This window comes from Schistocerca cancellata, chromosome 9 (assembly GCF_023864275.1).
Source record: "Schistocerca cancellata isolate TAMUIC-IGC-003103 chromosome 9, iqSchCanc2.1, whole genome shotgun sequence".
In the NCBI taxonomy this organism is placed as follows: domain Eukaryota; kingdom Metazoa; phylum Arthropoda; class Insecta; order Orthoptera; family Acrididae; genus Schistocerca; species Schistocerca cancellata.
The window spans coordinates 206828602-206851862 of record NC_064634.1 but is presented as its reverse complement, the minus strand read 5'-3'; the positions used below and the strand labels follow the sequence as shown (position 1 = coordinate 206851862).

The following is a 23261-nucleotide window of genomic DNA, read 5'->3' as shown; positions in this document are numbered from 1 at the left end:
CCATTCACGACTCAGGATCCGTCCCCACAGGGTCAATTCTGCCAGTACCTCGTCTCCTACCTTCCAGACTTCACAGAAGCCCTTCTGTGAACGTTGCTGAACTAGCACTCCGGAGGAAAAGGATACTGCGGAGACACGGCTTAGCCACAGCCTGGGGGATGTTTCCAGAATGAAATTTTCAGTCTGCAGCGGAGTGTGCGCTTATATGAAACTTCCTGGCAGATTAAAACTGTGGGTGAGACCGAGACTCGAACTCGGGACCTTTGCCTTTGCTGGCCAGGTCCCGAGTTCGTGTCTCGGTCCGGCACACAGTTTTAAGCCTCCAGGAAGTTTCATATAAGCGTACACTCCGCTGCAGAGTGGAAATTTCATTCTGGAAACTGGAAGGTTGTCTCGTCGCTGTATATCAAACGACGTATATCAAACGCTTCCGCATTGTGATACAAAACTGAAGTCACAGGCCTTAACCTTCCGATTTTAATCGTCGAACTGCCTTGCATAATCTTCCACACAGTTTGCTGCGGTATTCCAAGTTTGTAGCTTGCGCGGACAGTTGATTTTGTCGACTGCGTACGAAACTTTCCCTCGCCCTCCCCACGGCTGCATCTGCCACATTTGGTCGACCGGCATTTTTCTATTTATACAGACAACGACCGCCCCTAAATTTTTGATAACAACACACAATGCTCTTTTTACATACTGGTTCTTTTCCGTAATTCCTTCTGACTGTTGTACTGTTGTAACAGATATACATCCCGTGTATTCTAACACCCAAAAACTCTTTTCTTCCTTTGTCCCATTTTCTCAAGACACTGGACATGTAAGGCCAACTTTTGGACACAGTGCAAATTCAGTGAGTTTACTGTTCTATTTATGCATCAATCATATTTGTATACGAAATACGTAGGGACCCAACGGCCTTCCGCTGTGGTAACACCGGTTCCCGTCAGGTCACCAAAGTTAAGCGCTATCGGGCTGGGCTAGGACTCGGATGGGTGACCATCCGGTCTGCCGAGTGCTGTTGGCAAGCGAGGGTGCATTCCGCCCTTGTGAGGTAAACTAAGGAGCAACTTGATTGAGAAGTAGCGGCTCCGGTCTCGGAAACTGACATACGTCCGGGAGAGCTGACCACATGCCCCTCCATATCCGAATCCAGTGATGCCTACGAGCTGAGTATGACACGGCGGTCGGTCAGTAGCGTTGGGCCTTGATGGTCTGTTCAGGAGGGGTTTAAATACTTAGGGAAATATAGAACTCTGAAAACGAATGACTCACTTATATTAGCCCTGTATTATTGTCGTTGATTAAAATAATAATTGACTTATGGAAAAGAAACCGAGCGAGGTGGCGCAGTGATTAACACACTGGTCTCGCATTCGGGAGGACGACGGTTCAAAACCCGTCCGGCCATCCTGATTTAGGTTTTCCGTGGTTTTCCTAAATCGCTTAAGGCAAATGCAGGTATGGTTCCTTTGAAAGGGCGCCCCTACTAGCGTCTTCTCGCGCACATGTATTGCCTGCTCCCGGCGCGATAAATTTCGACGCCGTCACGCGATTACCATCAGTCACGCCGTGCAGTAGTGACAGCAGTAGCTACCACCACCAGATGATGTCGAGAAGTTGCAGCGACGAAATATTGTGCGAGTTACACAATACGATCTGGCGGCAAACCCGAGAAGTGTATTTGCAACAGATCCGTCGGGAAAGCATGAAAAGTCAGCTCCAGATGTATTTTGGTGACAGTCTGCTTCACCACATTCATTATCTACAAGATCTAGCAGTTACACTGGACCGGACACTGCCCTACAAGGACCATCGGGAAAACACCGCTGTGAAGATACGAACTAGGAACAATATCCTACATAAGCAGTGCGCAACAACCTGAGTTTCCGCTGCTGAAAATCTGCGCACTTCAGCGCTTGGAATAGTTTACTCTGCTGCCGAATATGGTGCTCCTGTATGACTCAAGAGCGCACACATACAAACACTCTACCCACAGCTGAAGAACACAATGAGAATTGTCATCAGTGATAAACTAAGATCAACAACCGTCGAATGGCTGACCATCTTGAGCCACATTCCGCCCCCCCCCCCCCTCCCCCCCGGACTTCGACCAAAGGAAGCTCTTCTCCGTGGGTTTAAACGCATACAAGGCAACCCGCAACTCCCTATACACAAAGACGTGGCTATCCTAGAAAGAAACCGTCTTCGATCAAGAAAACCGTCCATGAAAACAGCTGTGGAAGTGCACATATCTCAGTTAAGTTTAACAGACTCATGGAAGTGGCACTGGACAGAGGCTTGCCCCACACATTGCCAGAACTTGTCCTGCATCAGAAAGAAATTCCCTGCCTACCACCAATCTCGCAGAACGTGGACACCGATCAGTAGAATATGCACGAATGGTGGCAGAATCATGGACTTTCTTCATACATGGGGTAAGACTCCGTCTCCAAAATGTAATTGTGGTGCAGCCAGGCAAACCATACGTCATTGTTACAGAATCTCCCAACAGGGCATATGTTGGAAATTTCGACGATTTCCTGATGGCAATGAATGACACAACTCATTATATTAAATATTTAAATATCTCCCTGCAAATTACACGTTTTATTGCTTTATTGTATTTAATATTGTCTTTAAAAACCATACACACATCAAAAAATGTTTTGCATCACCTCGGTTCCGAGAGTTCCGTAACCTGTACAGAACGTTGGAATAGAGATCAACATAAACATCGTTTTCGCCCTTGTATTGCTGGTGAAAACTACACATTGGATGTTGTACCAGCATACAGCGAGACCTTCAGAGGTTTATGGTCCAGATTTCTGTACACATTGGTACCTCTAATACCCAATAGCACGTCCTCTTGCATTGATCCATGTCTGTATTCGTCGTGCAATACTATCCACAAGTTCAACAAGACACTCTTGGTCCAGGTTGTCCCTGTCCGCAACGGCGATTCCGCTTAGATCCCTCAGAGTGGTTGGTGGGTCACATCATCCATAAATAACGCATTTCAATCTATCCCAGGCATGCTCGATAGCGTTCATGTCTGGAGAACATGCTGGCCACTCTAGTCGACCGATGTCGTTATCCTAAAGGAAGTCATTCACAAGATGTGGACGATGGGAGCGCGAATTGTTGTCCATGAAGACGAATACCTCGTCCATATGCTGTCGATATGGTTGCACTATCGGTCGGAGGATGGCATTTACGTATCGCACAGCCGTTACGGCGCCTTCCATGACCATCAGCGGCGTACGTCGGCCTCACAGGAAACCTCGACCTTGCTACACTCGCTGGACAGTGCGTCTAAGGCGTGCAACCGGGTTGTCTCGAAACACGTCTCCAACGATTGTCTGGTTGAAGGTATATGCGACACTCATCCGCGAAAAGAACATGATGCCAATCCTGAGCGGTCTATTCGGCATGTTGTTGGGCCCATCTGTGCCGCGCTGCATGGTGTCGTGGTGGCAATGATGGACCTTGGCATGGACGTCGGGAGTGAAGTTGCGCATCATGCAGCCTATTGCGCACAGTTTGAGTCGAACACGACGTCTTGGGGCTGATCGAAAAGCGTTATTCAACATGGTGACGTTACTGTCAGGGTTCCTCCGAGCCATAATCCGTACGTAGCGGTCATCCACTGCAGTAGTAGACCTTGGGCGGCCTGAGCGAGGCATGTCATCGACAGTTCCTGTCTCTCTGTATCTCTGAGAGCCCTTCCTGGCACAAAGTAACAATGCGGACACGATCGAACCGCGGTATTGACCGTCTAGGCATGGTTGAACTACAGACGACACGAGCCGTGTATCTCCTTCCTGGTAAAACGACTGGAACTGATCGGCTATCGGACCCCCTCCGTCTAATAGGCGCTGCTCATGCCTGGTTGTTTACATCTTTGGGCGGGTTTAGTGACATCTCTGAAGAGTCTAAGGGACTGTGTCTGTGATACAACATCCGCAGTCAACGTCTATCTTCAGGAGTTCTGGGAACTGGGATGACGCAAAACTTTTTTATGTGTGTGAATAAATACTTATTGCAGTGGTTGAGTCAAGCAACACAGTCGTTAAAATTTGAATAGTACAGGATCTGACTCCTACCCAACTGCAATAATTTATACTTATCAATTTTAAAGCAAGCTGCCGCTAAATATAGCACAGACACTGAAGACACATAACAACATCCTCCATAAGTTGTATGGAACTACCTGAGGATGCTGCGTTCCTCTGCCTTAGGTTTGGTGTACTCAAGTGCTGAGTATTGTACACGTGCCTGGATGAACAGTTCAACATACAAAGCCTGTCAACATCCCATTGAATACTACCATGAACATAATATCTGCCTCCATCAGATCTACCCCAGCTCGATGAGTTTCGCTTTCGACAAGTATTATGCCACCTGATTTGTGCAGATGCACTGCTGTTATGATGGAATTCAGAAGGTCTCCAGAAATCATAAATTACCTACGCATAGGGACTTGCCACTTTAAAATATTAAAAGGCATGTTGAGTTTGTCATACCTGGTGAGGGAACGTCACTCTTCCTCATGTCGCCCTGTAGGGACTTCCCAGCACTGCGCCGATCTGTAAACAGGAATGCAGAGCAGCATATAAGCATGTTGCACAGGAAATTTTCAATCTAGCACTAAAAACGCGAGCAACAATATTGCCGTAGAAGGCAACTGAAACAGATGGCATTCAATACTAAGCATGGTGTACAGAGCATCAAAGCAACTGTTTTCAACTTTCTTTATGCCACGGTTGTCCGAAAGGATATTAGACGAAGATGCTAACGAGCGATTCTTACTGTAATGAATTAGAACAAAAGCCAGAGTGGAGTTGTGTCCTACCTGGCGTGGTGACGTCATTCAGCCTCAGATCGCCCTGTAGGGACTTCCCAGCGCTGCGCCGATCTGCAATCAGAATGCACAGCGGCATGTCAGCATGTTGCACAGCAAACGTGCGATCTAGCACTAAAAGTACGAACAATAAGATCTCGACAGAAGACAACTGAAACAGACGAGGTGTATAGGAACCGACATGAATTTTTTTTATATAAAGAATGGTCTTTCTTTTTTCAAAGAATGTAGGCTAGATTACGCTAACGTAACTTTGCCTATCTTCCCTCTGACAGCCCACCCCCGCTCCCTCCCCCCCCCCACCCCCCTAGCGATAGAGATGACTACCAGGGAGCGAACAGGGATACAGCCCATCGTTCAGTAGTTGTGCGCAAGAGAGACATGTGTTGATTATGGTTCACATTTCACCGTAAACCACTCGTAATTAGCTGTTGTTCTACTTCTATGCCTTCAGTGTTCCGTATCAGTTGTTTACAAGTGACACTCTGGAACCACAATGGAATGCGAATTGCTTGAGGTAATTCACGTTATTATGTGTTACAGTGAAGTCAGGGGGCGATGAATCAGACTGTCGTCGTATTTACGAGCATCGGTTACGTATAAGAGGACATCCACGTATTGTTTATCAATCGCTTCATTGACGCAGCGATTATAAGCGAACGCAATAGTTATTTAAGTCTCCAGAATGAAATTTTCGCACTGTAGCGGTGTGTCTGCTAGTATGAAACTTCCTGGCAGATTAAAATTGTCTGCCGGACCGAGACTCGAACTCGGGACCTTTACCTTTCGCGGGAAAGTGCTCTTACAACGGAATTACCCAAGCACGACTCAGGACCCATCTTCACAGCTTCAGAGTGAAAATTTCATTCTGAAAACGTCCCCCATGTCTCCGCAATATCCTTCCTTCCAGGAATGCTAGTTCTGCAAGGTTCGCAGGGGACCTTCTTTGAAGTCTGGAATGTAGGAGATGAGGTACTGGCTAAACTGAATCTGTGAGTCCCGGGTCGTAAGTCGTGCTTGGGTAGCTCAGTCGGCAGAGCACTTACCCGCGAAAGGCGAAGGTTCCGAGTGCGAGTCTCGGTCCGGCACCCAGTTTTAATCTGCCAGGACGTTTCAGTTATTTAAGTGTCGTGATAGGGTCGCGAGGCTGAATTGATGCGGTTTGACAGATTTCGGGTAGAAACAGATGTAGTCAATACACGGTTTACGAGAAAATGTGCTTTATTTAATCAAGTATGAATCTGAGATGTGCGAGTGCGGTCTTTCGGGACCGTCTACGAGCCAGTGGGTAATGAGCTGAAATTCGCCTTCTTGAGTAAATATGGCTTCCATCTTCTCAGAGACAATTGACAGAGAGCACGCAACTGAATAATAAGTGTCCAGTGTAGAGATATGTAACATGGAGTGGAGGGTATGGAGTGAATCGGCTCAGTGCTAGGATAGGAATAAAGGGAAATAGGTCTAGTAGAGCATAAGTTGTCATCTGAATTCTTGTCTGTAGCAGAGACTGGGTCTTCATTATCTACACTATCACGTAGGCGGAGAAATAAAAAATAATGCGGTACACTGTCGACTTGTTTTCGTGTTGACGATGTTTCTAAAGCAAGGGCGAAAAGTAAACAGTACGTAGATCATATTAGCATCTGGAATTAATTGAAGTTAACCAATTAAAAAAAATCCTATTACTTGCCTCCTAGACATTTTTTTGTAATAATGGCAAATTTCTGTCTTTCTTTCTCATTTCCATTCTTCTTGCCATCCTCCCTCTGTCTCTTTTCATTAGTTCCAGTATTATTAGTTATTTTTGCAATCTGAGGTGTAGGGTAAAATCTCTTTTTGTGTTCTCTCTCTCCTGACTGGTTGGATGGGTCCACCACAAATTACTCTCCTTGCCAGCCTTTTCATTTGATAGTAGCCTTGCACCCTATGTCCTCAATTACTTGCCTTATGTATTTCAATCTCTGTTTTCCCAGTTGTTTTAACCCTCAACATATTCCTGTAGTACCATGGGAGTTATCCCCCAGAGAACCTACTCATTTCTTATAAGTACACCAAATTTTCGACAATGTTCCGCAGCACCACATCTAATCTCTCCTTTTCCAAATTTCCCGTATTCCATGATCCAATACCATGAAATCCTGTGTTCCAACGCACACACTCAGAAATTTCTTCGTCGTATTAACGCTCATGTTTCATAACAGTAGCGTTCTTTTGGCCAGGAATGCCCTATTTGCCTGTGCTAGCCCACTTTTTGTGTCCTCCTAGTTTCGTGGGTCATTTGTTATTCTGTTTCCACGGTAGCAGAATTCCTCCACTTTGCCTGCTTCGTGGCCACCAGTTTTGATGATGTTTCTTCTGACTCTCATTTCTGCTACTCCGCAGTACTTTCATCTCTCCTCGGTATACTCTGTCTATATTCTGTACACATTAGATATTCTTCATTCCGTTCAACACAAACTGTAATTCTTTTTTTAGTTTCACTCACGATAGCAAACTCATCAACGTATTTTATTATTGACATCCTACCCCTCTAGGATAAAAACTTTTGACACGTTCTTTTACTTCCCGCATTGTTTCTTCGATGTGTAGACTGTACAGTAAGGGTGAAAACCTACTTTGCTGTCTTAAAACCATTTCGGTCCCAGTACTTCGCTCTTGGTCTTCCATCCAGCCTTATTGTTCTCTCTTAGTTATTGTACATATAGTATATTACTACTCTCTTTCTTTCCAGTTTCTTTTCAGAATTCCGAACATCTTGCACCATTTTACACTGTCGACCGCTTCTCTAGGTCCACAAATCCTAGGAATATGTCTTGATGTTTCTTAGGTCTTGCATTATCAGCTCCAACGTCAGAATTGCCAGTCTGGTGGCTCTGCCTTTCCTAAAGCCAAACTGATCGTCGTCTAGCAGATCTTCAATTTTTTTTCCATTCTTCTGCATATTATTCTTGTCAACGGCTTGGATGCGTTTTGATTATTACTGTTAGGCTATTATCTGCTCCTCCAGTTTTTGGAATTTTGTGGATGACATTTTTCCGAAAGTCTGCTGGTATGGCACCAGTCTAACAGATGTCTAATTTGTATAGTCCTTTCGTTGCCACTTTCCCCAATAATTTTACAAATTCTGAAGGGATGCTGTCTATCGCTTCTGCCTCATGTGATCTCTAGTGCTTGAAACCTCTCTTAGATTCTGGTTAACACTGGATTCCCTATGCCTTCCATATCGATTCAAATTTCTTCTATCACATCATCGGACAATTCATCACCTACTCAGAGCTTTCAGTGTACTCTTCCGACCTATCTGCTCTTTCCTCTGCGTTTGCCAATGGAATCCCCATTGCACTCTTAATGTTGACGCCCTTGCTTTTAATTAAAATGGCTCTGAGCACTAACTAACCTAAGGACATCACACACATCCATGCCCGAGGCAGGATTCGAATCTGCGACCGTAGCGGCAACAATTTCTTTTCGGCGTTCTTTACATTTCTCCTGCAGTTACCTCATCTTGGCTTCCCTGCACTCCTTCTTTATTTCAGTCCTTACTTACATTGCTATATTCCTGTCATTTCCGGAACATGTTTGTACTTCCCTCTATCGTCAGTCACTTGATGTACAGGGTGTAAGGGGTCCGCAGGCCCTTACTACTAGGTTTGCACTCACACAGGTCGACAGGGCAACTATCGATAGTGTGTCGGGTCGCGAGAGCGAGAGTTGAGTCAGTTAGTGCGTGTTATAGGTCCCCGCGAGGCGGGCAGAGCTGAGCAGAAGCCAGAAATTGATAGAAATTACCGACAAAGGGAGTGGCCATCGCCGCGGTTCAACCCCTTTGTGTTAGTATTATACGGGACAGTGAGAAAGTATAATTACGAGAGTGATTCAGTGATATTTATGTGCCGTTATTGAGATTCCGCGTCTACCGCGCCGGCATTATTTGGATTGCAGTGTTGGATTGCAGTGACTGGATTAGCGTGTGACGATAATGAATAAGGAAGAAGCCTGTGCTGAGATTAGCCGTTATTAACAGTGTATTGACGAAGGCAGTGGCTGTCTCCTTATCTTTGTGGTTTTTGGTAAGAATATAGGTTTTGTTTAGTGAAGCTGTGTTGGTGTTCTTCTTGTTACCAGACATTTCATTATTGCAGCAGTTGAGAAGGACAGAATGGAATGTAACAACTCCGTAGCAGTCCATTCCGATTGCCAGCCCCGTTAGGTACACGGTCACATTAATTAACTATTATTTGGGCTGCCATTCAGATCCCGATCGACCGGGATACATAAAATTAATAGGGAGTGTTACAAGGGTGTATCAAAAAGAATCATCCGATTTTAAAAAATCAGAACTATTATGTTATTTGAAATATGTGCGTGAAAAATGTACTGATGGAAAGAGCACACTCTCGAGTTTTACATGCTTCCAGCTAGGTAGCAGCACTGAGCGCCCACTTCAGTTCCAGGGTGTCGGGACAACAGAAAGCATTTTGTGTTCTACGTTTTGCACAGTGCGGGTTCAGTGTGATTTTCGTACTAGGTACAGTGTGGATCCTCCTACAGCACAGAGCATTAGACGATGGCATGAACAATTCCGATAAACAGGTTGTTTGTGTAAAGGCAAATCGCTGGGCCGTCCGTGGCTGTCTGACACGGACGTCCAACGCATCCGCCTTAGTTTCGCAAGGAGTCCGCAGAAATCTGTTCACCATGCAGCCCCTGATGTCCGTCTGGCGTGTGTTGCATCGACATTTACACATGAAACCATACGAAATTCAGCCACTTCAAGCTCTTCGTGGATGTGACAAACAACACGTGGAGTTCTGTAATTTCGTTCTTGGTAAGATGAAGGTCGACAGTTTTCTTCCATGCTTAGCGTTTAGTGACGAAACAACATTACATGTAAATGGAAAGGTAAACCTTCATAATATGAGAATATGGGGGTATGGAACAACCGCATGAATTTATGCAACATGAGAGAGACTCTCCAAAATTTAATGTGTTTTGTACAGTTTCACGGGAAAAAGTGTATGGTCAGTTTCTCTTTGCAGAGAACACTGTTACTGGAGGCACGTATCTCGATATCGACTGCTACGGTCGCAGGTTCGAATCCTGCCTCGGGCATGGATGTGTGTGATGTCCTTAGGTTAGTTAGGTTTAAGTAGTTCTAAGTTCTGGGGGACTGATGACCACAGCTGTTAAGTCCCATAGTGCTCAGAGCCATTTGAACCATTTTATCTCGATATGCTTGAGAACTTTCTTTTCCCACAGTTGGAGACTGATTCGTGCGACTTCATTTACCAACACGATGGGGCACCGCTGCACTGGCATCTGGAAGTGCGGGAATTTTTAAATGAAAGGATTACTGAGCGATCGAGCGGTCGCACAGGACCAAATGATTCAGCCTTACATTACTGGCCTCCAAGGTCACCGGACCAGACTGTATGTAATTATTTCTTGTGGGGGTTTATAAAAACCTGTGTTCATGTGCCCCCGTTTACCAACAACAATGAATGAACTGGGACATCGCATAACAGCGGCTGTGGAAGTTGTAACGCAAGACATGCTCGTTGCAGTGGGGGAACAATTTGAATACCGCATTGACATATGCCATGCATCTCAAGAGGGGGCTTATTGAACACCTATGAAAAGGTATGAGAAAAAAGCTTTTATCAAAAACAAAATTCATTGTATTTGTTAACTATTTTCAGAAAAATAGACGTGTTAAATCATGTGATTCTTCTTGATACACCCTGTATGTCCTCTATTGCTCAAAATTTCTTCGCAGTTACCTACCTACCTGTGTTTATCTGTCCAGTATCTGTGATTGCCCTTTTAGAGGTATCCATTTGTCGTCAACTACTGCGGTATCCATTATCACTGTATCCATAGCATTTGAGGACTTCACCATTCCTCAGTACTTCAGTATCCCAATTTTTTGGGCACTAATTCTTTCCAGTGATTCTCTTAAACTTCAGTCTGCTCATCGCCATTAATAAATTAGTCTATATCCGCATCTTACGAAAAGATATCTGATTTAAGAATCTCTACATCAGCATGAAGCCAGCTGGAATCTTCCTGTGTCTCCGAACCTTTTCCTGTGATTCTTGAACAGTGTATTCATTATTACTAGCTAAAATTTATCGCGGGACTCTCCATTCTCATTTTGACTGCCAAGCCCATATTCTCAAGTAACTCTTAATTCTATTCCTTCCCCTATTACCTCTTCCAGTCCCCCACGATTATTAGACTATCATCGTCCTTTACATACTTAATTACACGTTTCAATATTCTTACATACTTTCTCTGTCTCTTCAGCTTCTGCTTTTGTCGTCGGCGGGTATATCTGAACTATTTTTGTGGACGCTATCGACTCTTATGCGAACAACCGTATCAGTGAAGTGTTCGCATTAATTCACTCTCTATCCTACCTTTCTATTCGTAACTCGTTCTGCTTTAGTTATAGCATTTTCAACTGCTGTTGATACTACCATATATTCATCTGACTACAAAACTTTATCTTCTTCATTTCACGCTACCGGCCCAGACTGTATATAGACTATGCCTTTGCATTTCCGACTTTCCTTTGAGCCTTCCTCGCTTCCCTACCATGCATGCCAAAGTTCATCTCGTAGAAAATTGCTCTTTAATCTCTCTTTTTTCTTTGTTCTTTTAAGTCGTCTATCTTCTGACTGGTCTGATGCAGCCCGCTACGAATTCCTTTCCTGTGCCAAACTTTTCACACCAGAGTAGCAACTACAACTTACGTCCTCAATTATTTTCTGCAAGTATTCCACAATCCATATTCTGTACTGTTCATTCCATTCAACAGATCTTGTAATTCTTCTTCACTTTCACTAAGGATAGCACTGCCATCAGCCAATCTTACCCTTGATATCCTTCCACCTAGAATTTCAATTCCACTCTCGAATTTTTCTTTTATTTCCTTTGTAAGTAGGCTGTTTATGTTTTCTTATCGGCAACGTTACGTAGCGCTCGGTATGAAAATCATTGGCTGTGCTGTGTGCAGTCTGTGGCTAGTTTGCATTGTTGTCTGCCATTGTAGTGTTGGGCAGCGGCAGCTGGATGTGAACAGCGTGTAGCGTTGCGCAGTTATTTGCTGCTGCTGCTGTTTGCCAGGCATAGTGTTACTGAATTTGACTTTGTATTACTCTGTTAAGCTAGTTTTACTACTGATTTATTTTTCTTGTTTGCTGCACAGTGCCTTATATTAGTTGTAATATTGCAATTGCTTTGCCTATTTAAATTTTTTGTCATTGATGCTTGTATTAATTGTTTTATGCTGCTGCATTGCCTCGTCTCTTAGTTTAGCATCTGAGCTCAGTAGATTTAAGTTAGCTTAAGAGGGGGTAGCCTATAAGAGAATGAGTTGCGATGAATTGAAGAAATGCACTGAGAGGTTATACGAGAAAAATACAGAAAGCATGCTTGGATAGGATTTTTTTGGTGGAAGCAAAGGTTGAAATAAGACGAAAGATCTATGAAATGAAGTTTTGGGTTGGACTGCAGTACCAAATGTTACACTGAAAACAAACCTTGTCCTTTCCTTTTGTGTTATCCCACTATGTGTTTGTGTACCCTTGTGTATTTATGTTCTTCCTGTATTTATATGTGTATCTGATAAGATTTATGTTGTAGAATTTTTCTGGTACTAAGCTACATTCACTAATGACGAGGAATACTGTTATCCTCAAATATAATTTGCATTTATAATATGTAATTTTCTTTGTAAAGATGTTTACACGTTATTAATTCTGTTCTGTTTCAATTCTCATGTGTGAAATTAATGTTTCGAAAACTATTCTCATTATTTTATTTATTTACTCATGTCATAATTCCTGTAACACTGGTGTATATGTTATTTCTATTCTTTTGTAAAGCCTGTATTACTAAAAATGTTATCTGTATTGTTATGTTTTTAATGATGTATTTTGTACCTTTGTAATTGTATTCTCATGTTATAATATTGTAATTGAAACCAGTTCATCAAATTAAGTAACTTGTAAGTTACATTTCACTGCACACATTTCTGTTGGTCATAGTATATGGACAATATGTGAGAGGTAGGGACTGATAGTGTTTGCATGTGTGTTAATAATTCAGCAAGGGACTGGATAACAGCATTGCTGGTTCTAAGGACAATTCCAAAAACTTTGTGAGTGTACAAGTGGTGGTTATGGACTTGCTCTATTATCCGCAAGACTCTTCAATGGTGATTGTGCACCTGCACAGTCACAACAGATGGCTGCTGGCCATCTCTACAAGGACTACAGTGGGTCTACACCTTTGCTGACCCACCAATACCACAATCTCTACCAGGACTACAGTGGATCTGCACCTCTGGTGGCCCACCAATACCAGGACTACAGTGGTCTACTCTGTGATGACCTACCTACCAATATTCTTGGACTGACTCTGCTGTGGGTTTGCTCTGTTGTGGCCCATTATCTATTAGCATATCAAGAGTCAGCACAGTCTTTCCGTTGGAAGGACAACACTACTTTTTCACGACTGCATGGAAATCCACTACTTCCGTGTGCATTGTCTTTTACTGCTCAGACTTTGAGAAAACAAACTGCAGGTTTACTCTTATGATGAATGATCAGGACTGTCTTTATGGACCGTGAGAAAATTTTAGCTTTTGACCAACATTGTATCAATAAGTGTGTGCATTTGATTTCTTTGTTATTGTATTTATGAAAAATTTTATCAAATCATTATTGGCCACTGCCCAAAACAATTTGTAAAATTTTTTGTGGGGAGCATGGGGGCTATGTAAGTAGGCTGTTTATGTTTTCTTATCGGCAACGTTACGTAGCGCTCGGTATGAAAATCACTGGCTGTGCTGTGTGCAGTCTGTGGCTAGGTTGCATTGTTGTCTGCCATTGTAGTGTTGGGCAGCGGCAGCTGGATGTGAACAGCGCGTAGTGTTGCGCAGTTAGAGGTGAGCCGCCAGCAGTGGTGGATGTGTGGAAGGAAATGGCGGAGTTTTGAAATTACATATATTATGACTTTTGATGATATTAAGGTAAATACATTGTTTGTTCTCTATTAAAATCTTTCATTTGCTAACTATGCCTACTAGTAGTTATTGCCTTCCGTAGTTTGAATCTGTTATTTAGCTGGCAGTAGTGGCGCTCGCCGTATTGCAGTAGTTCGAGTAACGAAGATTTTTGTGAGGTAAGTGATTTGTGAAAGGTATAGGTTAATGTTAGGCAGGGCCATTCTTTTGTAGGGATTTTTGAAAGTCAGATTGTGTTGCGCTAAAAAATATTGTGTGTCAGTTTAAGGACAGTTTTGTACAATTTTTCATAGGGGAAGTTTCACCTTCGTTACTCCTTTGATGTACACACTGGCAGTAGGGGCCAAAGGCTACACCTCTGGCTTCCATCCTTTTTAATCCGAGCACTTCGTTCTTGGTCACACAGTCTTATTGTTCCTCTCGGTTCTGGTACATATTGTATATTACTCATCTGTCTCTAAACCTTACTAGTGCTTTTCTCAGAATTTCGAACGCCTTCTCCATTTTACATTTCCAATTTTTTTTTTTTCCGGTCGACAAATTTTATAATAGTGTTTTGATTTTTCTTCAGTCTTTCTTCCATTATGAACTGCGACGTTAGAAATTCCTCTCTGGTAACTTTACCATTCTTAAAGCAAAACTGATAGCCATCTAATAGATCCCCGATATAGTTTTCCATTCTTCTGTATATTCTTCTTGTCAACAACTTGGCTGCATACACAGTTAAGTTGATTATGCGATACTTCTTGCACTTGTTCGCTCTTGTTATCTTCAGAACTGTGTGGATGACGTTTTCCGAAAATCAGATGGTGTGTCGAGAGTCTAATACATTCTACACACCAACGTCAGTAGCCGTTTTGTTTCCACTTCCCGCAATGATTTTAGAAATTCTGATCGAATGTTATCGATCCCTTCTGCCTTACGTGATCATCAGTTGTCCAAACCTCTGTTAAATCCTGACTCTATTACTGGTTCCCCTACCTCTTCCCTCTCGGCTCCTATTTCAACTTCCATCACATCATCAGACAGGTGCTCCCCCTAATAGAGTCCTTCAATGTACTCTCTCCTCTGCGTTTAACAGTGGAATTCTCATTGCGTTTTAATGATATTCGTTTTAATTTCACATATGGTTGTTTCGACTTTTCTACATGCTTCGACAGTCCCTCCAATAATGATTTCGTTTTAGGTTTTTTTCACGTTTTTCATGCAGCCATTTCGCCTTGACTTCCCTGCGTTTCCTATTATATCGTTTTTAAGTGACTAGTATTTCTATGTTCCTGATTTACCTTAACACTGGTGCTTCCTTCTTTCGTCGACCAACTGAAGTACTACTTCTGTTACCCACGATTTCTATGCAGTTAGCTTCTCTTTTTCTCATGGTCACCTCCCCTTGGCAGTTCCCTCCATGAGATCCGAATGGCCTCTAATCTGAAATCTTTTGCCAGTCGGGAGTTCATCAAGACACTTTTTCAGATACAGTTCAAACGACCTGTAGATATATATTATATATTTGTAATTCAGTGTTTTCCATTGCCTTCTGCATCCTCGTGCCCTTGATTATTACCGCTTTGTCCGCATTTTAGGACCAGTTTTCCACCCGAAATACAAGAGAGTACCCTGAACCGCTGTCCGCTCCTCCGCCGCCCTCTTTGAAAAGGCCTTTGGCGGGACGACGATGAATTCGTATGTTGCAAGTCTTCGGTCGCCATTTCTGATGATTTTATTCAAAATGTAAGGAGTGGTTGGGTTCGAACAGGGAACCGAGGACGTTTTGATTATTACTCAAACTCGCTACCCATAGACGACGGGTAATCGGCTTGGTTTGATCGATTAATTAGTAGAAATGGTAATTAACAAATGCATAAATTAGTAATAGGTTATAGCTTGTTTTTAGAGAAATTAAGTGTAGAGGATCGTACACTGCCCGAAATGTCGTCTGCTGGAAGGTACCGAGGTGAACCGTATAAAATACCTACTCTAAGACATAATAAAAAAATGTGTATTTTTTGTATCACTTGCTCCAAAAATAATGAAAGAAACGGCCAACGATGGAAAAACTTTGTTTAATTAAAACACTTTATTGATGTGGTTTATGTTGTGATAAATCCAAATATGTAAGGTACAAGTGGCAGTGAAACGAACACGAGACAGATGGAAAACTAAGTAAACTGTTTATCACTTGAAAAATAACTGTTAATACATTTACTCGACTGTGAGACAAAAAGATCAATGCCTTCATCGAAAAGTCTACTAAGGCGTGCTCTTCTTCGTTCGAAGAAAATCGACAGCCTCAAAGACCGGCAGTTGTGGCTGAGCGGTTCTAGGCGCTTCAGTCCGGAACCGCGCGACTGTTATGATCTCAGGTTCGAATCCTGCCTCGGGCATGGATGTGTGTGATGTCCTTAGGTTAGTTAGGTTTAAGTAGTTCTAAGTTCTGCGGGACTGATGACCTCAGATGTTAAGTCCCATAGTGCTCAGAGCCATTTGAAACATTTGACAGCCACAAATGTCTTTCTTCAGGTCTCCAAACATATGGACATCGCATGGGGAGAGGTCGCGACTATATGGGGGATATGTAAGGTCTTCATGCCGAAAAGTCCGTAGCGTAATCGAAACAGTCTGGGTAACATGTGGACCTGCTGTTTCCTTTTTGATGCAGACCTTTCCATAACGGGCTATTAAAATGTGGACGTCAAAAGCGTGCACTTCTTTGCGATGTAATCTGTCAGAAGTAAATAGACAGTTTACAACATTTTGTATGAAAATGTAAACTGCGTATTGTGGACAAGCACTTTTGTGAATAAAAAATGTTTTCCTATGTTTATTCGTGAAAATTATGCTACTTCAAAATTTGCCATTTCCCTGTGCTACCCTTGACAGGTTTGTGGGACATTGGGATATGACAGTGGACCGATGTTGGATTGTATGGGAACATGAGACAGACGTATTCGTCGTCAAGTTTCCGAACGACCACCCGTGAGCACCACAAGGGACAATCGTCTTATTGTGCATCAGTGACAAAGTAGCTCCTTCACAACTGCGCCTGCTATCCGAGAAAAAAATAATATACTCCTTGGTCGGAGACGAAAGCTGGATTCACAAACGATGGCGGTCGAGTTTAGGCTTGTTCTGCACACCTACGTCACGCATACTCCGACAGCCAGTGAGCGTTCAGTAGCGTTCTGAGCGCTCTGATCTGACTGCCGTAGCTAACGTGAGCATTAAAAGTGATCATAGCGAGTTGTTTAGTGAATTTATATTCCATTTGTTACGAATTGTCATTGCTGATTCTGATGGTAAGTGATAAGTTCTCCACAAGCAAGCGAGAGAGATAATTTGCAGGACATACGCTTTCTTAAAGCGAAGGCTCCACGATATCGGATTAACGAACTCCCCACTTTGCCCTGACTGCCGCCTCCTGGACAACGGTGAACTTAGCTTCACGTGCGTATCGTCGCCTTGCGTTCGGTGACACAGAGACCATCTTAGCTACGTGTTCGACCTGACGTGATTGAGCCTCGGTTCCTTCTGTGCACGGATGACTGTTATCTTCCCCTCGCCAAATATCATGCGCTTACGTGGTTCGAGGGAATGACAACCGATTATATATTCGGTGAAGGGGAGAAAGAGGCACTTGATTACTCGTGGTACGTGCCAAACCCTCACACCACTCTTGCACGCACACCCAGATAACGTACGATCCTCACAAATTATTTAAGATTTAAGAAGCGTTTTCATAGCCCCCCTCCCCCGCTAGTTGAGAAGTGCCAGGCTCAGTGTAATGTAAGGCGCAACATCTCATTGAAGACAGAAAGACCCGAATTGTAAACAGTGACAAGGAAAGCGATTAGCTGATTCCAGAAACGCTGCATTCATTGAGGCATTAGCAATGCAGCATTGGTTTGTTGTAGATATTTTAGATAGTATTGATTGTCATAGAAAACGCTACTAGAACTGAACAAGAAAACAACAGTAGCACCGTTTCTTGAAGAAAGATTGTTTTCGCTGAACTAGACCAAGCAACATATAAAGCTTTGTACTTTTAATGACATTTTGATTCTAAGATTTTTCTTACAGCATTTTCATTGATACCCATTTACTAATTATGATGTAACTATACATAAAACAAATCAAAAACCCATGGAACCTATCCTTTGAGAGAATTTTTGTGAATAGTTAGCAGCATCGTCTGAAGAGGAGTAGTTCATTTCTTTTTTTTATGGTGGAGTTAAGGCGGCGGTGCCAAGTACGGGTAGATCTGATTTTTGTTTATTTTACTTTTGTGGCTTAAACGCAAGTAGATGAGAAGAAAAAAAAAAGGTAGCGTATTCGATTACTAATCAAAAAAGGCCTAGGTCACGGGTTCGAGAGCCGCCGCAAAAATTTTGAGTAATAATCAGCATTGGCTCCAAGGATTTCCAGCGAAGCAAACAGAGGATCAGAGGGCCCTCTTGCCCTTGGGGTGGGAAACTACCCTTAAAAGCGGAAGAATCAGCAACTATCAACGGCATGAGGATGCAGAAGCCACTGCATTAAAGACACATAATGTGTATCTTCCCCCCATGAACCATTGACCTTGCCGTTGGTGGGGAGGCTTGCGTGCCTCAGCGATGCAGATGGCCGTAGCGTAGGTACAACCACAGTGGAGGGGTATCTGTTGAGAGGCCAGACAAACGTGTGGTTCCTGAAGAGGGGCAACAGCCTTTTCAGTAGTTGCAGGAGCAACAGTCTGGATGATTGACTGATCTGGCCTTGAAACACTAACCAAAATGGCCTTGCCGTGCTATTAACTGCGAACGGCTGAAAGCAAGGGGAACCTACAGCCGTAATTTTTTCCGAGGGCATGCGTCTTTACTGTACGATTAAATGATGATGGCGTCCTCTTGGGTAAAATATTCCGGAGGTAAAATAGTCCCCCATACGGATCTCCAGGCGAGGACTACTCAAGAGGACGTCGTCATCAGGAGAAAGAAAACTGGCGTTCTACCAATCGGAGCGTGGAATGTCAGATCCCTTAATCGGGCAGGTAGGTTAGAAAATTTACGAAGGGAAATGGGTGGGTTAAAGTTAGATATAGTGGGAATTAGTGAAGTTCGGTGGCAGGAGGAACAATACTTTTGGTCAGGTGAATACAGGGTTATAAATACTAAATTGAATAGGGGTAATGCAGGAGTAGGTTTAATAATGAATAAAAAAATAGGAGTGCGGGTAAGCTACTACAAGCAGCATAGGAACGCATTATTGTGGCCAAGATAGACACGAAACCCACACCTACTACAATAGCACAAGTTTATATGCCAACTAGCTCTGCAGAAGACGAAGAAATTGAAGAAATGTATAAGGAGATAAAAAAATTATTCAGATAGTGAAGGGAGACGAAAATTTAATAGTCATGGGTGACTGGAATTCGATAGTAGGAAAAGGTAGAGAAGGAAACGTAGTAGGTGAATATGGACTGGGGGGAAGAAAGGAGCCCGCATCTCGTGGTCGTGCGGTAGCGTTCTCGCTTCCCACGCCCGGGTTCCCGGGTTCGATTCCCGGCGGGGTCAGGGATTTTATCTGCCTCGTGATGGCTGGGTGTTGTGTGCTGTCCTTAGGTTAGTTAGGTTTAAGTAGTTCTAAGTTCTAGGGGACTGATGACCATAGATGTTAAGTCCCATAGTGCTCAGAGCCATTTGAACCATTTGGAAGAAAGGAAAGAGGAAGCCGCCTGGTAAAATTTTGCACTGAGCATAACTTAATCATAACTAACACTTGGTTCAAGACTCATAAAAGAAAGTTGTATACATGGAAGACGCCTGGAGATACTGACAGGTTTCAGATAGATTATATAATGGTAAGACAGAGATTTAGGAACCAGCTTTTAAATTGTAAGACATTTCCAGGGGCAGATGTGGACTCTGACCACAATCTATTGGTTATGAACTGTAGATTAAAAATGAAGAAACTGCAAAAAGGTGGGAATTTAAGGAGATGGGACCTGGATAAACTGACTAAACCAGAGGTTGTACAGAGTTTCAGGGAGAGTATAAGGGAAAAATTGACAGGAATGGGGGAAAGAAATACAGTAGAAGAAGAATGGGTAGCTCTGAGGGATGAAGTAGTGAAGGCAGGAGAGGATCAAGTAGGTAAAAAGACGAGGGCTAGTAGAAATCCTTGGGTAACAGAAGAAATATTGAATTTAAATGATGAAAGGAGAAAATATAAAAATGCAGTAAATGAAGCAGGCAAAAAGGAATACAAACGTCTCAAAAATTAGATCGACATGAAATGCAAAATGGCTAAGCAGGAATGGGTAGAGGACAAATGTAGGGATGTAGACGCTTATCTCACTAGGGGTAAGATATATACTGCCTACAGGAAAATTAAAAAGACCTTTGGAGAAAGGAGAGCCACTTGTATGAATACCAAGAGCTCAGATGGAAACCCAGTTCTAAGCAAAGAAGCGAAAGCAGAAAGATGGAAGGAGTATATTGAGGATCTATACAACGGCGATGTGCTTGAGGACAATATTATGGAAATGGAAGAGGATGTAGATGAAGATGAAATGGGGGATACGATACAGCGTGAAGAGTTTGACAGAGCACTGAAAGATCTGAGTCGAAACAAGGCCCAGGGAGTAGACAACATTCCATTAGAACTACTGACAGCCTTGGGAGAGCCAGTCCTGACAAAACTCTACTATCTGGTGAGCAAGATGTATGAGACCGGCGAAATACCATCAGACTTCAAGAAGAATGTAATAATTCCAATCCCAAAGAAACCAGGTGTAGACAGATGTGAAAATTACCGAACTATCAGTTTAATAAGTCACAGCTGCAAAATACTAACGCGAATTCTTTACAGACGAATGGAGAAACTGGTAGAAGCTGACCTCGGGGAAGATCTGTTTTGATTCCGTAGAAATATTGGAACACGTAATGCAGGAGTAGGTTTAATAATGAATAAAAAAATAGGAGTGCGGGTAAGCTACTACAAGCAGCATAGGAACGCATTATTGTGGCCAAGATAGACACGAAACCCACACCTACTACAATAGCACAAGTTTATATGCCAACTAGCTCTGCAGAAGACGAAGAAATTGAAGAAATGTATAAGGAGATAAAAAAATTATTCAGATAGTGAAGGGAGACGAAAATTTAATAGTCATGGGTGACTGGAATTCGATAGTAGGAAAAGGTAGAGAAGGAAACGTAGTAGGTGAATATGGACTGGGGGGAAGAAAGGAGCCCGCATCTCGTGGTCGTGCGGTAGCGTTCTCGCTTCCCACGCCCGGGTTCCCGGGTTCGATTCCCGGCGGGGTCAGGGATTTTATCTGCCTCGTGATGGCTGGGTGTTGTGTGCTGTCCTTAGGTTAGTTAGGTTTAAGTAGTTCTAAGTTCTAGGGGACTGATGACCATAGATGTTAAGTCCCATAGTGCTCAGAGCCATTTGAACCATTTGGAAGAAAGGAAAGAGGAAGCCGCCTGGTAAAATTTTGCACTGAGCATAACTTAATCATAACTAACACTTGGTTCAAGACTCATAAAAGAAAGTTGTATACATGGAAGACGCCTGGAGATACTGACAGGTTTCAGATAGATTATATAATGGTAAGACAGAGATTTAGGAACCAGCTTTTAAATTGTAAGACATTTCCAGGGGCAGATGTGGACTCTGACCACAATCTATTGGTTATGAACTGTAGATTAAAAATGAAGAAACTGCAAAAAGGTGGGAATTTAAGGAGATGGGACCTGGATAAACTGACTAAACCAGAGGTTGTACAGAGTTTCAGGGAGAGTATAAGGGAAAAATTGACAGGAATGGGGGAAAGAAATACAGTAGAAGAAGAATGGGTAGCTCTGAGGGATGAAGTAGTGAAGGCAGGAGAGGATCAAGTAGGTAAAAAGACGAGGGCTAGTAGAAATCCTTGGGTAACAGAAGAAATATTGAATTTAAATGATGAAAGGAGAAAATATAAAAATGCAGTAAATGAAGCAGGCAAAAAGGAATACAAACGTCTCAAAAATTAGATCGACATGAAATGCAAAATGGCTAAGCAGGAATGGGTAGAGGACAAATGTAGGGATGTAGACGCTTATCTCACTAGGGGTAAGATATATACTGCCTACAGGAAAATTAAAAAGACCTTTGGAGAAAGGAGAGCCACTTGTATGAATACCAAGAGCTCAGATGGAAACCCAGTTCTAAGCAAAGAAGCGAAAGCAGAAAGATGGAAGGAGTATATTGAGGATCTATACAACGGCGATGTGCTTGAGGACAATATTATGGAAATGGAAGAGGATGTAGATGAAGATGAAATGGGGGATACGATACAGCGTGAAGAGTTTGACAGAGCACTGAAAGATCTGAGTCGAAACAAGGCCCAGGGAGTAGACAACATTCCATTAGAACTACTGACAGCCTTGGGAGAGCCAGTCCTGACAAAACTCTACTATCTGGTGAGCAAGATGTATGAGACCGGCGAAATACCATCAGACTTCAAGAAGAATGTAATAATTCCAATCCCAAAGAAACCAGGTGTAGACAGATGTGAAAATTACCGAACTATCAGTTTAATAAGTCACAGCTGCAAAATACTAACGCGAATTCTTTACAGACGAATGGAGAAACTGGTAGAAGCTGACCTCGGGGAAGATCTGTTTTGATTCCGTAGAAATATTGGAACACGTAATGCAGGAGTAGGTTTAATAATGAATAAAAAAATAGGAGTGCGGGTAAGCTACTACAAGCAGCATAGGAACGCATTATTGTGGCCAAGATAGACACGAAACCCACACCTACTACAATAGCACAAGTTTATATGCCAACTAGCTCTGCAGAAGACGAAGAAATTGAAGAAATGTATAAGGAGATAAAAAAATTATTCAGATAGTGAAGGGAGACGAAAATTTAATAGTCATGGGTGACTGGAATTCGATAGTAGGAAAAGGTAGAGAAGGAAACGTAGTAGGTGAATATGGACTGGGGGGAAGAAAGGAGCCCGCATCTCGTGGTCGTGCGGTAGCGTTCTCGCTTCCCACGCCCGGGTTCCCGGGTTCGATTCCCGGCGGGGTCAGGGATTTTATCTGCCTCGTGATGGCTGGGTGTTGTGTGCTGTCCTTAGGTTAGTTAGGTTTAAGTAGTTCTAAGTTCTAGGGGACTGATGACCATAGATGTTAAGTCCCATAGTGCTCAGAGCCATTTGAACCATTTGGAAGAAAGGAAAGAGGAAGCCGCCTGGTAAAATTTTGCACTGAGCATAACTTAATCATAACTAACACTTGGTTCAAGACTCATAAAAGAAAGTTGTATACATGGAAGACGCCTGGAGATACTGACAGGTTTCAGATAGATTATATAATGGTAAGACAGAGATTTAGG

General features: G+C 42.9%; 1 protein-coding gene across 1 annotated transcript in view; it reads right to left on the bottom strand.

Annotated features, from left to right (window-relative positions):
• LOC126101041 (transient receptor potential channel pyrexia-like) overlaps window positions 1-23261 on the bottom strand; it is a 272305-nt gene that overhangs the window by 194841 nt on the left and 54203 nt on the right. Inside the window, exons 2-3 of the mRNA XM_049911705.1 lie at window positions 4856-4918; window positions 4527-4589 (exon numbers count right to left, since the gene is read on the bottom strand). Coding sequence (XP_049767662.1) covers window positions 4527-4589; window positions 4856-4918 — 126 coding nt within the window. The remainder of the gene's footprint in view (window positions 1-4526; window positions 4590-4855; window positions 4919-23261) is intronic.